Genomic DNA, 14,562 nt, shown 5'->3' on the forward strand with positions numbered 1-14,562 from the left:
CAAAATAAATAAACTTTAAAAAAAGTAGCAATTAGAGTCACAGGTGGCTGGAGTGTTAACTGAACAACTTTGGAGAGCAACGGGATAGTATCTATGAACCTGAAAAAGGCCACCCCTTACCACCCAGAAATTTCACTCCCAGGCACAGCGCTCTCAACTCAAATGCGTAAAACAGTCGTGTTTTTAAGGCAGCCTGGCCCCAGACTCCATGTTCTAACTAGTATACTCTGAAGTATATTCACACAGCAGGATACTCTACAGAAGTCAAACCGAATAATACAGAATACATGTACCATATGGGGGGGCGGGAAGCAAGTTTCAGGAGGATAATACAGTAGGTTATAGTTTACATAAGTTTAAAAATGTGCAAAGTGATACTACGTGCTGTTTACGAAGGCACGAACACACAGTAAATGAATGAAAACAGGCATGGTAATGATGAACACCAAGATCGTAATGGGTGCTACTTCTGGGAAGAAGGGGAGGAGGCTGGAATCTGCAGGTGGTACAAAAAGGGCTTCGCCTCCACCCAGAATGTTCGTTCATTCATTCATTCATTCATTCACTCACCATCAACTATTTATCAGGGTCTGCTATGTTTCAGGGACTGTTCTAGGCACTGGGAATACCATGGTGAGTAAAACAAATCACGAATCCCTGTTTTTTCTTTCTTTCTTTTTCTTTCTTTCTTTCTTTCTTTCTTTCTTTCTTTCTTTCTTTCTTCCCTTCCTCCCTCCCTGTCCTTCCTTCCTTCCTTCCTTCCTTCCTTCCTTCCTTCCTTTCATTTTAATGTTTATTTATTTATTTTGAGAGGGAGAGAGAGCACAAGCACAGGCAGGGCAGGGGCAGACAAAGAGGGGGGAGAGTGAACAAACTCCTGTTTTCTAATGGGATGGGATGAACAGACCATAAATTAAACAAGGAGCTGACGCGGGTACTTTTTAAAATGTAGAGATATGAGGAAAACAGGGTAAAATGTTAAGATCTAACAAGCTTGAGTGGTGAGTGCCCTTGGAGAACTCACACTCCATCAGGAGCACCAGCTAATACTAGCTGAACAGCCGTTGTATTAGAGAGCTGGACTCCCACCACAATGGAGGCTTGTCCAAAGTGCCTTGGAGGGGGTCTGGGTGAGGAGAGTTGGGGAAGGCTTCCTGGAGGAGGCGGCATTTCAGCCGGCCTTAGCTATTTCACTAAGTACACAGGAGAGACATGGCATGCCCAGCAGAGGAAGCAGGCCATGCAAAAGCCCAGAGGTGCAGAGAGACACGTGGCACAGCTGTTGAAGGGCTCACACTGGGAAGGACCTTGGTTTTACAGGTGTGATATCTGCCCCAAGTTGTGGGCTCTTGTGATGTCTGGATGAACCTGAAGCATGGTAGGGGTCCCTCTTCTGCCTCCCTCTGGCTGACCCCCTTGGGGGCCGTGCTCTTGTCCTTCCCCTCCCAGGTGGGCTGGCAGCCCAGCCTGCCGAAACTGAAAAAGAAGTGGCTCTTCCCAGCTTCCTGCAGCTTCTTCTTCCTGCTCTCTGTGGTTATGACTGGCTGCTTCCTGTGGCAATATCACCTCCCCAAGCTGGACGCCAGTGAGTGCACAAGCATCCTTGACTTCCTTCCTATCCCTGTGGGGCCTGGGAGCCTGGAGCTGATGCACCTGATTTGAGGGTGTAGGGGCAAGACCACAAGATTTGGACTCAGAAGCTCTGGCCTTCATTCTGACGCCAACCCTCACTAGCTGTGTATCTTTGGACCAGTCAAGGGACCTTTCTGTGTCATGTTGCCCTTGGGTATAAAGTGAAGATCCTAATGCCACTGGAGTTTCCTTAAACCACCCAGTCTGGCTGTAAATCTCAGGGACTCCCAATAGGTAAAACAGAGTTTCTCTTGCCTGATCTTCAGCCCCCATGGTAGGATCTCCAGGCCCTACCCCCCACCCCTTTAAAGATCTCCCCCCAGCTATATCTAAGACCCTGGGAGGAACAACGAGGTGTCCGTGGACAGAAGCTGCCATTTGTTGGAGCCTCTCCATCCTGGGCCGGTCAAAGCTTGGCTACTGAGCCACCGCTGCTGACAATGTCCACCAGGCCCTTTGTTGCCATAGCAACCCCTGCAACCTCCAACCTGGGTCATCCAGAATCCCAGTTCTCTGCTAACGCTGGGGAGAATGTCTCTCTCCGTTCCTCTTGTGTTACGGATGCCCAAGGCTCGATGAGGTGGCCTGGGCTCCCAAATTCCCACAGACACATTGTGCAGAAATGGCTCCTTTTATTTTCTTGCTGGCTTTTTCCTCTCCCACCCCAACCCGTTCTTTCTAGGGTATATTCTTTTATCAGGGGCTTCTCAGTCCCTCAAGCAAACAGTCCTCAAGTAGGCAGGTCAGCCTGTCCTAAAGGACCATGCTTCGCCAACGGTCAAAGTACCAATCCAAAGCAGATCAGTTATTACTATAAATACGTACGAACGAAATTAAATGAAAAAAAAATACTATAGAACAGAAGCTCAAGTTTTAAGATTCCACACAAAATTACCACATTAAACTCTATAGAAGTTTCTAAATGTGTGCGCTCAAATTTTGTACTTAATTTGTCACAAATGGGAAACAAACAGTTCGTGGACCTGCTTGGGTCCATCACCAGGTTGATCACCGTCCACAGTGATCGAAGTCCTCTCCCTTGCATGGGTACCACCTGAGAGGTTGTTAGAAATGAGGATGCCCTGCCTCCATCCCGTATCTACTGAATCAAATATGCATTCAAATATTTCCAGATGACTTTTTGGGCACGTGCATATTTTTTTAAGGTTTTATTCATTTTTGGGAGAGAACTTTTGAGAGCGGGGGAGGGGCAGAGAGAGGGGGACAGAGGATCTGAAGCGAGCTCCTCACTGAGAGCAGGGCTCGAACCCACTAACTGTGAGATCATGACCCAAGCCGAAGTCAGACGCTAGAACGGCTGAGCCACCTACGTGCCCCTGTGCACGTGCATATTAATGCAGGGCTGTAGGCACCAGCCCTACCTGAGTCCCAGGCTGAGCAAAGCTTAGGTTTTGGCCAAGACCTCCCTACTCCAATGATTAAACCTATGTCATGGATTTGTTGAGAGACCTTCCTTAAGGTGCACAATCGATTTGTCCTGGCAAAGTCACAAGGCCAGCCGGATTCAAGAGGTGGGAGGAGCTGGAAGGATTTGCGGCCATAGTGAGCCTCCCACAGAGAAGCTCCTCTCAGTTCTGAGTAGGATTTGAGGAGCGTGCAGCTCCTCTGGGCACTTTCACCCTCACTACCCTACACTGCTCTCTGAGGATGAGGGGAGTTCTGGGGCCCGTGCGATGATCTCTCAGCCCGAATCCTGTCCTGCCAGGGCCCACACCTTCTCCCCAGAGGTTCCAAGGAAGCCATACACCTGGACCAAAGCAGAATGGGACTTAGACCTGATATTCCAGACACACGGCTCTGGTGACAGAGGCACTGGCCTTATGATTTAGGCCTGAAGCCTAAGCGGGGCCCAAGTCCACCTCTCCACTCAAATACATAATCTGAACTAGAGAAACAGAGGCAGACAGACAGACAGACATGGTTGAGCCTGCCCCAAGGAGCTAGAACTTTTCTAACTCCTCTGACTACATGGAGGGAGAAAGCTGGTCATACAAGAGAAAAGGGCTGCCAACCAGGAGCCTTGGCCTAATTGGTATTTTGAAGGCCAATCATCAGGTGGTGGGTGTGGGACTGTCCCTTCTCCTCTCAGGCATACGCCCCCATGGTGGGTGCTGTGCCCTGCTATCTATCTCCTGGTGAGGCTGTTGCCAGCTGGGAGGGCCAGCCCCAAGGCACGGTTCTGGCCTTTGCTGCCACCTTCCCACTTCTTCTAGGATGATCCCTAGACTCCTACCCTGAGCTCTGTCCCCCACTCACCATGTGATGCTCCCTATAGGTTCCTTGGGACCAGAGGTGGCCTCTGCCCCTGTGAGGATGTGTCCCCGACACCCTGAGCCCGTGCCGCTGGCCCACCCCCTCCCTGTGTTGAAGGAGGCCCTGGAAAAGGTCAGTGATGACCCAAGAGGGAACTGGGCGTGTGTGCTAGGCCTGGGGGATGAAGGGGAGGGCACGTTCTGTGCACTGGCAGGGGCATTTACTCGTGCATTCAACATATAATCCTTGAGTACCTACTTTGGGCTAAGCACCAGGGACATGGCAGGAAGAAGATACTGTCCTGCTCTCAAGAAGCTACTAGTCTGGATGTGATGACATAGTCAAGACAAGTAACATCTATAATACAGGGGTAAGAGTGAGGATAGGGGACATTTAGGGAACTGCGGGGGCACAAAGAAATTGGCTTTGGGGTCAGGCAAGGCTTCTGGAGGGAATGGGGTCTACTTTTTTTTTTTAACGTTTTTTTTTTTTAATTTTATATCTGAGAGAGAGAAAGAGAGACAGAGACAGAGAGTAAGCAGGGGAGGGGAAGAGAGATGGAGAGAAACGGAAGCAGGCTCCAGGCTCTGAGCTGCAGGCTGTCAGCACAGAGCCCAACACGGGACTTGAACTCATGAGCAGTGAGATCATGACCTGAGCCGAAGTCGGACGCTTAGTGGACTGAGCCACTCAGATGCCCTGGGAATGATGTCTAAACGGAGATGTGAACAAGTAGGAAGTACCAGGTGATATGCATTTATACATACAGTAAGGGAGACTGAGGGAGGGAAGCATGTGCTCCGGATAGAGGGACCAGCATGTGCACAGGTCCAGAGGCAGCAGAATGAGTGCAAGGTACACACAGAGAACCACCAGGGAATTCAGGTTGCTGGGACTGCAGGTGGGGGAGGGAGAAAGGTGGGACGGGGGGAGGAGGACACAGCCCGTATCACAGAGGCCATTGCAATGTAATTAAGCACACACACCTTATAACACAATTCTTACCACTGCATGATGGCCTGACGCTAGAGGGGGTTGTTGGCCAGCTCACTCACCTTAGGAGACACACAGACAAATGAAACTCGACTGGAAGTGTACAAGCAGCAGCACAGCGGAGGGGCGTGAAACTGTCATCCAAGGAACGGTTGAAGGGAAGGCAGGTGACGTGTCCATGTAAGAGAAGGCCTGGGCAGAGACACCATCACTGTCTGCAAGTACCTGAAAAGCTTTAGTGAAGGAGAGGGAGCAGAACGGTGCTATGAGGCTCCAGGGTCATAGCAATTAAAACAAGAAATAGCAACAGTAATCGTAGCCGGCTTCTAGTGGGCACCTAGTATGCGGTAGCTTCTTTATACAAATGCCTCATGAATCCCTATCTAGAGAGGAGGAAACTGAGGCACAGAGAAGCAAAGTCAGTGCCGGGGTGGAAACCACACATGGACAGAACTCAGTTCTGGACCTGCTAAATCACTCGGCAAGGAGGTCTGGCAGTTAATTAGGACCTAGGGCTGGAGTTAGCCTGGGGTCCTAATCCTGACTCCACTAACCATTAGCCACTTGGGCAAGTCGCTTCATATCTCATAGACTCAATCTTCTCATCTGTAACATAGGGAGAAATTTAGCACTGGCTTATTGTGGATTAAATGAGACAATGCATGGGGTGCCTGGGTGGCTCAGTCAGCTAAGCGTCTGACTTCAGCTCAGGTCATGATCTCACAGCTTGTGAGTTCGAGTCCCGTGTAGGGCTCTCCAGCTCAGAGCCTGGAGCCTGCTTCGGATTCTGTGTCTCCCTCTCTCTCTCTCTGCCCCTCCCCCACTCACACTCTGTCTCTCTGTCTCTCTCTCTCAAAAAAAAAAAAAAAACATTAAAAAATTAAAAAAAAATGAGACAATGCATGAAAATCACTTTATATTGTGCCTGGCACATTCCAAATGTCCAATAACTTTGGATGTTATCATTGTCACTGTATTTCATTATTGAAAACAATGTCCTTTCAATAAATGTTCAAAGAGGGTCTAGGGGCCTCTATAGTGAATCCTCCAACATTAGGGGGTCAGACCAGGCCTTCATGAGGTTTTCTAGGGCAGCAGACAGGGTTCAACGACATCAGTAGTTTAACCCCTCTCTCCTTTTACATTTTCCCAAAGAAATTTTCTTTGAACAGAAATCTTATGAGGAAGCCCTACATAAAAACAAATTTAGAGGAGCTGCTCTGGTTGTAACTGGGTGGGGGTCCAATCCCAGGGGGTCTGAGAACCTGAGGTCTGAGGCTCCAGCCACGGCGGGGGGGGGGGGGGGGGGGGGGGGGGGAGAATGGAGGGGGTCCCGGCAGGGGGCGCTGTGTGCAGGGTGTGGTGTGGGAATGCGTAGGGCAAGCAGGACCAGAGGGGTGTTTGTCTGCGCCTGCACTCCTGCTCTTCTCCTCCAAGGTGGACAGGATCCTGCGTCAGGCACTGTCTGCCCCGGGCCTGGCTGCCATGTCTGCAGTTGTCATCCACAATGACACCGTGCTCTGGACCGGGAACTTTGGGAGGAAGAATGGATCAGACCCGGCCTCTGGGCCCCCCAATGAATACACTATGTACCGGTCAGCTGGGTGACCTCTGGGGTCCTGTGGAGGGGGGCATGGGATGGGAGGACAAGGGAGACCTAGGAGGTAGGAGGACTCAAGAGAATCATGACTGGGGGTCCAAGCTTCCAGGACCCTTTATTAAGTCCTGACAATTTTATAGATGAGGAGACTGAGGGCCAGAGAGGACCAGAGAGTGCCCAACATCACACCACAGGGGTAACAAGTCAGGAAGGAATCTTTTCTGGAGAGCCCTTAGCCCAGAACCTCCCTAACTAGAAAACGCTCCCTGTGTCCCACCTCCCACACCCTACTATGTGCCACGAAGGAACTGTAACCAGTTCTTGGGCCCTTGCCCCGGGTCGCTGTTAGTTGGTGGCGGCGGTCCAGACGGAAGAAACTTGGGACCCCCTGCGGCACACCCAGAGTCTCCCCTCCTAGGTGCTGCCTGCAGGATCCTCCAAGCTGACAATGCAAAGGGAACACGTTCACTCCCAGAGACACTGTGAGGATTACAGAGGTTCCATTCACACTGCACCTGCCATGTGCCAGGCCTGGGCCCACAATTGCATTTGCTATCACTTACTCAACACTTGCTACCTACCTTCCAGGTATGTTGCCAAGCACTTCACATGCCCAATCTCGCTCAATCTTTTCTACAACCTGTGAAACGGACAATGAAACAGAAACTGAGAGAGATCTAGTACTTGCCCAAGACCATTTGGCTAGTAAGAGGCAGAGGTACATGATCCCAACCTACGTCTATCCCAGAATGGGAAGGGCTTGGGTTAAGGCCTGGCACGGGGTAGGCACTCAAGAGTGTTCACCTGCCACTGTGCTATGTTCTCGAACATCCCAAAGGCAGTTCTACAGAGACTGCTGAATTTCCGTCTGAGACACTGAAGAGGGTGGACTCAGTGCTTTCCTAGAGCATTAGAAAGTTGGGACCTGGGGTGCAGGACGGAGGTTGTAAGGCCAACTGTATATCCTCTGCACCCTTGTGTGCTTAACACTTCCCAGAATCTCCAGCATCTCTAAGATCTTTCCAGTCCTCATGCTGTATCGGCTGTGGGAGGAGGGCACTGTAGCCTCTCTAGATGACCCTCTGGAGCGGTATGCCAGCACCTTCACCATTAACAACCCATTGGGCATGGCATCAGCCCCTGAACAACAGAGCTTGATGGATGAGCTGGAGAAGGTGGGCCCAGCCCCAAGGCCTTCGTCCGTCACCCTCCGAAGGATGGCCAGCCAGCTCTCAGGTGAGCAGCCCTGAAGTTTTGCAGCTCAACCCAAACCATTTCAGGGGTGGGAACTGAGCAGCAGGTTCTCATGCAGCCAGCCCGGCCACACCTCCCTCTCACCCACCCTGGATGGTGGACCAGGGGTAGAAAGATCTGGTGAGGTAAAAGCGGAGGCGAAATCTGGGAGTTTAGATCAAGGGGACAAATCAAGATCAGTTGGCAAGTTGAAAGTCAAGATCTGCTTATTAGGTCAAGAACAGGTCAATATTTGTATACAGATCTACAATGAAGACCTAATTTCCCTCAATATACAAAGATTACGTACAAATCAATACAAAGACTAACAACCCAACAGAAAAATGGGTGAAGAATAGGAACAGAATAGACAATTCACAGGAAAGGAAATACAAATGGCCCTTAAGACTATGAAAACATATTAAAAGATGTTCAACCTCATTCATAACAAAAACGCAAATTAAAACCACGGAGAGACATTTTTCCCTTGGCAAAGGCCAAAATGGTGGGTGCACTGGGTTGGTGAGGTTATGGTGAACTAGACCCTCTGATGCATCAGTGGTGGGAATTTACATTGGTGCAACCTGGATGGGGGACAATGATAATATCTACCACAATTAAAAATGCATAGATCCTTTGGCTCAGCAATTACCCTTCTAGGAGATTCTCTTACAGATGTATTCACACACGTGTGGTGTGAGGTCGGCATGCATTCACTGCAGCGCTGTTTGTAACGGCAAAAGACTGAAACACCTACATATCTATAAGCAGGGGAGTGGCTAAACAAACTGTAACACAGCTATATAATCAAATCAGATGTAGCGTTAGAAAAAAGGGGAATAATGATGTCTATGTACTGAGATGGAATAAGATACAGTGTTAAGTGGGGGAAAAAGCTCAAACAGCATATATTATATGCTACTATTTGAATAAATAAAATAATATACACACAAAGTGCACATATGTGTATGAATGAATACGTATAAGAATGTGTAATGTACATATTACTCTATAATACGTTTATATAAACTAAATGGACATACATGTGCCTGCCATTTTTTTAAGTTTATTTATTTATTTTGAGAGAGACAGAGAGAGAGAGAGAGAGAGACAGAGAGAGAGCGTGCACAAGCAGGGAGAGGGGCAGAGAGGAGACAGAGGATCCCAAGCAGACTCCACACTGTCAGTGTAGAGCCAGACATGGGGGCTCAAACTCATGAACCTTGAGCCAAAACCAAGAGTCAGACGCTTAACCCACTGAGCCACCCAGGCCATTTCATTTGAAACGATGCCATTTCATTGTTTCAAAAGGCCTGACGTCTTAGTCAATGGACATGGCTGGTTATCACTCCTGAGCCCAGGCGTTGTACCCGAGGTTCAGCGAGAGGATGGAACCTCCTGAAGCAGCTCAGGCAGGACAGGGTCACTCTTCTTGGGGGAGGGTGGCCTGATGGTTAAGGGCATGAGCACTGAACTTCCAGCTCTGCCTTCTCCCAGCTGGGTGATCTTGGGCAAGTCATTGAACTTCTCTGAGCCTTATTTTTCTCCCCTGTAAAATGACTGTGGTTTGCCTTATTATTGGGGATTAAATGAGATAATGAGTGTAAAACACTTAGCAGAGCTCCTGGCACACAGCAGGTACTTGTCAATGTAGCTTTGGTTATTTTAGCCAGGGTTAGACCTAGGTGCAGTGGGGCCTGATGAGGATGTAATTATGGGGGTCCTCTTTAAGAATGCATTATTAAAAATTCCAAGTTAGATATAGGCCTTGGAAGGGGCCATGCAGGTAAGGAGCCTTCAGGCTTACTTAGGCTCTTCCGGCATCCTGTTCAAGCCACGTGGGTTATAACTCTGACTCCAGGGCTCCCTCTAGGGGTGTATTGTGGACTCTTCTTCATCCCTACCCAGGGAACCAAGCCCAGGGTGCTTGGTTAGTTTTAAAATATCCTACATGTCTTCTACAGTCCCAAGGGGCCAGCTGAGGCAACAGCTGCCTGAATAACTCTGTTCTAGGCTCTCAATGTCTTTTATGATCGACTCTCACTGTAATCTACAGCTGTCTCCCGTTCCTGGAGCTTTTCATCCATTCTCTGAGTTAAGCCTTCTAACACTTCCTAGGGAAACCACAGCAGGTGTTGCAGCCCATTTAAAGAGGAACAAGTAGAGGCTCAGAGAGGTAAGGTACATGGTTTGTGGCCACACAGCAAGAAGTTCCAGAGTCAGAACTTACACCCGGGGCCTGGGACTCCATCTCCCAGTTGCTCAGGCCAAAAGCCTTTGAGTCACCCCTGATACCTCCAACCCCCATACCTTCCACATCCCCTCAAGTAGCAAATTCCGTTGGCTCCACACCCAAAGTAGATCCAGAACCCAACCCGTCCTCACCACTTCCACAGCTGGCTCCCGAGTCCCAGCCACCATGAAAAAAATGCGGATTTTTCAAGTCTCCTTATAGGCTTCCTTGCTTCTGCCCGCCCCCTCCCGCCAAGTCTGTTTTCAAACAGCAACCAGAGCAACCCTGATGAAATATACGTCAGATTTCATCACTCCTCTGCTCACGACCCCAGCCATGGTCACATCCGACTCAGAGAAAAGGCCAAGTCCTTGCAGTACCCTATAGCACTCCATGACACCTGGTGCCTACAACCCCAGTACTTCTCACCTCCGAAGTCTTCCCCTTCTCACTCTTCAGCCACACTGGCTGTTCCACACTGGTCCTCAAACAAGCTAAGTCACTCCCGCCTCAGGGCCTCCACACTTGGCTGTTCCACACCTTCCCTCTGCATGACATTCTTCCTTCACACTGCTGCTTGGCTCTCCCCCTCTCCTCCTCCAGCTCTCACCTGCTCAAGGGTCACCTTCTCTGTGAGGCCTTCCTCTGATCACCTTGTATCAAATAACAATCCCTCCTTTCTTACCCCATAGCACGAGTATTTATTTATCATCTGTCCCCTCCACTAGAATGGAAACTCCATGTGGTCAAGGACTTTATTTTGTTCACTACTGAATGCCCAGGACCCAGAACAGACCTTGGAACAAAACGTGGTGCTTGAAAACTATTGCCGGGTGGAGGGATGGAAAGAATCCCAGTCCTGTAATCCTTCCCATACGTGTCACATCCAATAAACAAAAAATTCCAAGTGGTCAGAGAAGCCAGTTTGGCAAAACCTGTTTGGGTACTGACCTCAAGAATTTTATGGAATCAAACTTCTGTGGGTTGGTGATAACAATCATTTTTTTGAGCAGTTACTATGGCCAGGCCCCAAGCTGAGCATTTTATCTCACCTGAGCCCTATGATACAGGAAATTAAATGATTTACCTTGTGTTCCCCGGGAAGATAGGGAAGGGAAGACTGGGGAAGATAGGAAGATAGGAAGACTGGAGCTCAGAGAGGCTAAGTGACTTGCCCAACCAAACACAGGGAGGGTTAGAGTCCATGCTAGACTTTTTTTTTTTTTTTTTTTGAAGTGATTCTGCGGTCATTATCTCTCAATCCACGGAAGGTGGGGGAGGGAGTGCATCCGGGGGCCACTATCCCACCTTCAGCCGGCCCAGCAGTTCTGATCACTGCTCTTCCCCAGGGCTGCCCAGAAGGCTCCGCTCTACTTCCCTGCTGTGGAGGGGCAGCACCCAGGAGGCCCTGAGCCTGCTCAAGGATGATGTGCTGGTGGCAGACCCGGGAACCAGGTGAGGAGTGTGTCTGAGGCCCCACCGACATTAGGAACCTCCAGAGGTGACACACCCCTCCTAGGAGAGAGCCTGAGTCGCCTCACCCTAGACATCTGGAGCCAAGGGAGATGCAGGGATCCCCACAGCTGGGAAGACAGGCCCAGACGGGCTGGCACCGCAAGGCAGGGGGAAGCTGGGCCCAGGTTCAGTTCTGTGTGAACCTCGTATTCTGTCGATTCACCAACTCAACTTTTATCGAGCACCTACTCAACCGAGATACAACACCTACCTACTGAGATACAGCAGGGAGCCAATTACAAGCAGCCTTTCCTCATGTAGTGTGCATTCGTGTGAGTGAACAGTGAACTTAATTTTTTTTTTTAAAGTTTCATTTATTTATTTTGAGAGAGAGAGCGAGAGCACACATCCAGGGGGAAGGCAGAGCGAGAGAGGGAGAGAAAGAACCCCAAGCAGGATCTGTGCTGCTTGAGCCCATGAACTGTGAGATCATGACCGGAGCTGAAATCAAGAGTCTCATGTTTAACTGACTGAGCCAGCGAGGCGCCCCAGGACTCTAGTTTTCCATTTGATAAAATCAATTATACTAAAGTAAAAAGGACCAAAAAGATTTGTTTTACCACTTTCCCAGATGTGTTGCTGTGTCCAACTCTTCCCCAAGTTGCCGTGTGATTCTGGGCAGTTCTGCCCCTCTCTGGTCCTTAGTCTTCCCAGATGTAGGATAATGCCTTGTAGTCAATCATCTCTGGGGTCTCTGCTGGGTCTGACCACCTGGGATGCAGTGAAGCAGGTTCCTTCTCAACCGCGCCCAGTCCAACGAACCTCTGGTGGCATCTGGGTCTGAGCAGGTGGGGCCCGGCTCTTCGGGGCCTGGAGATGCTCACCCACGGCCGCATCCCAGTTTCCACCCCTTCTCTTCCAGGTGCCATTACAGCACTCTGGCCTTCTCGCTTCTGGCCCATGTCCTCGCAGCGCACACTGCTCAGGGCGACTACCAGCGCTGGATCCTGGAGAACGTGCTGGAACCGCTGGGCATGGAGGACACGGGCTTCGACCTCACGCCCCCAGTGCGCGCCCGCCTGGCGGCTGGCTTCTACGGCAGCGGCCGGCCGGCGCCGCTCTACGACCTGGGCTGGTACCGGCCGTCCGGCCAGATGTACTCCACCCCGGCGGACCTGGCCAAGCTGGCCATGGTGCTCCTGGGCGGCGGGCCCCCGCTCCTGCGGCCCGACGCGGCCAAGGCCCTGCTGGCGCCGCTGCTGGCCTGCTCGGGCGCCTACTTCGCCAACGAGACGGGCACCCCGTGGGAGTTCCACGCGCAGGGGGGCTACCGCGTGGTGCGCAAGGACGGCGACCTGGACGGCTACGCCGCCACCTTCTCCCTGGTGCCGCCGCTGCGCCTGAGCCTCGTGCTGCTGCTGGCGGGGCCGCGGCCACCCGGGCGCGACCTGGTGGCGCAGGCCTACGACGTGCTCCTGCCCGCCATGGAGAGGGCCCTACGCGAGGCCGAGCCCAGCCCCGCCCCGCCGCCCAGCGCGCGCCCCTTCGCCGGCTACTTCACCTTCGCCAACCAGACCTTCTACGAGGTGCGCCCCGGGCCGGAGGGCGAGCTGCGCCTGCGCCAGTTCGGGCCCCGCGTCGAGGCGCTGGTGCCCCCCGCGTTCCGCACGCTGGCGCTGCGTCACCTGCGCGGCCGCGTCTTCCAGCTGCACGTGGCCCGCGAGTTCCCCTGCGAGCTGCCGCTCGGCGACGCCTGGCTCTCCCTCGAGGCGCAGCACGGGCAGCTCGTCAACTTCTACCCCTTGGACCGCCACGGACTGTCCCCTGGCTTCGACGTGCCGGGCCTGAACACCTACCGGGTGCTGCGGCTGCAGCGCAAGCCCGTATTCAAGACCCAGTGACCGCGGGCTCTGTCGGGAGCCTCCCCCTTGCTGGCCTCCGGGCTTTCCGATCTAGAGTTGGAAAGGCGGAGCTGGGGAGATATGTTAGAGGAGCGAGTAGTTGGCAAAGTGGGGTAGGGTGTTTGCTGCTCAGAGTGTGGACCGCGGACCACAGCTGTTTTTTGTCCACGGGGTGGGAGAGTTCAGTACGGAAATTTAGAGTAAACATTTAGAAACTTTCATAGCAAGTTGATAGAGCCCCTTTGGGCTTGTATTTTGTCTTCGTACTAAAAATCAACTGAGTTTTAATTTATATAAAATGAAATGCACACGTTATCAGGGTATCATTCCATGATTTCGACATTTATGCCCACTATAATCAAGATAGGGAAAATTTCCATTATCCCTCAAACGTCTTTCCTATTCTTTTGCCGTCAGTCCCCTTCCCTGCACCCAGTCACCGATCTACTTTTATCATCGTGGATGATTTTGCCTGTTCTGGGGTTTCATATAAATAGAATCATACAGTGTAGCCGTTTGGGTCGTCCCCCCCCCCCCGCACCCCCAGCATGACGTTTTTGAGGTTCACCCATGTCTGTGTGTGTATCAAAAGTTTGTTCCTTTCTATTGTGAAGTAGCATTCCACTGTATGAGTACACCACATTTGCTCATCCCTTCACCTGTTGATGGACATTTGGGTTGTTTCCAGATTGGGGCTGCTATGAAAAAGCATTCCTGTATAAGTCTTTTTGTGAATACATGTTTTCATTTCTTTTGGTAAATATCTAGGCAAGCCGTGAAGTTTTCCAAAGCACTGGTACTATTTTACATTTCCACCGGCAACATGTGACCCTTCTGTTACTCCACATCTTTGTGAAAACTTAGCATTGTCAGTCTTTCCAACTTTAGGCATGCTAGCGGTTGTGAAGTCCTGTCCCACTGTGGTTTTAATTGCATTGTATTGCTCATATTGTAGAGATTCTTTCTATGCTCTGGATACAAGTGCTTTGTCAGAGCTGGTATTGCAAATATTTTCCCTCAGTCTTTGGCTTGCCTTTCCAGTTTCTTAATGATGTCTTTTGGTGAAGAGCAGAAGTTTTAAAACGTTGATGGCTTTTATGCCTGTTGGATCTAATACAAAATGTTAGCTAGCATTTTGCATGTCCGTTTAAAAATTAAACTTTATATTTTGAGGTAATTGTAGATTCACATACAGTCGAAAGAAATAACCAGTGTGCCATTAACCCAGTTTCCTCCAATGG

The 14,562-nt window shown here is 50.7% G+C and overlaps 1 protein-coding gene across 1 annotated transcript; it reads left to right on the forward strand.

Annotated features, from left to right (window-relative positions):
* Positions 1-1,449: 1,449 nt before the first annotated feature.
* On the forward strand, positions 1,450-13,321 carry LACTBL1 (lactamase beta like 1). The gene is made up of 6 exons (XM_047083137.1): positions 1,450-1,585; positions 3,929-4,038; positions 6,337-6,494; positions 7,497-7,735; positions 11,315-11,420; positions 12,343-13,321. The coding sequence occupies exons 1-6, from the start codon at positions 1,537-1,539 to the stop codon at positions 13,319-13,321; spliced, it is 1,641 nt and encodes a 546-aa protein (XP_046939093.1). The 5' UTR covers positions 1,450-1,536.
* Positions 13,322-14,562: the final 1,241 nt, after the last annotated feature.

This window comes from Lynx rufus, unplaced genomic scaffold, assembly GCF_022079265.1.
Source record: "Lynx rufus isolate CCGP_SWC_20201006 ecotype Redwood Valley unplaced genomic scaffold, mLynRuf1.p SCAF_2, whole genome shotgun sequence".
Classification (NCBI taxonomy): domain Eukaryota; kingdom Metazoa; phylum Chordata; class Mammalia; order Carnivora; family Felidae; genus Lynx; species Lynx rufus.

Coding starts and splice junctions, on each gene's coding strand:
- LACTBL1 (XM_047083137.1), top strand. CDS start 1,537: ATGACTGGCTGCTTCCTGTGGCAATATCACCTCCCCAAGCTGGACGCC. Junction 7,736..11,314: donor GATGGCCAGCCAGCTCTCAG/GTGAGCAGCCCT, acceptor GCTCTTCCCCAG/GGCTGCCCAGAAGGCTCCGC. Junction 11,421..12,342: donor GTGGCAGACCCGGGAACCAG/GTGAGGAGTGTG, acceptor CTTCTCTTCCAG/GTGCCATTACAGCACTCTGG.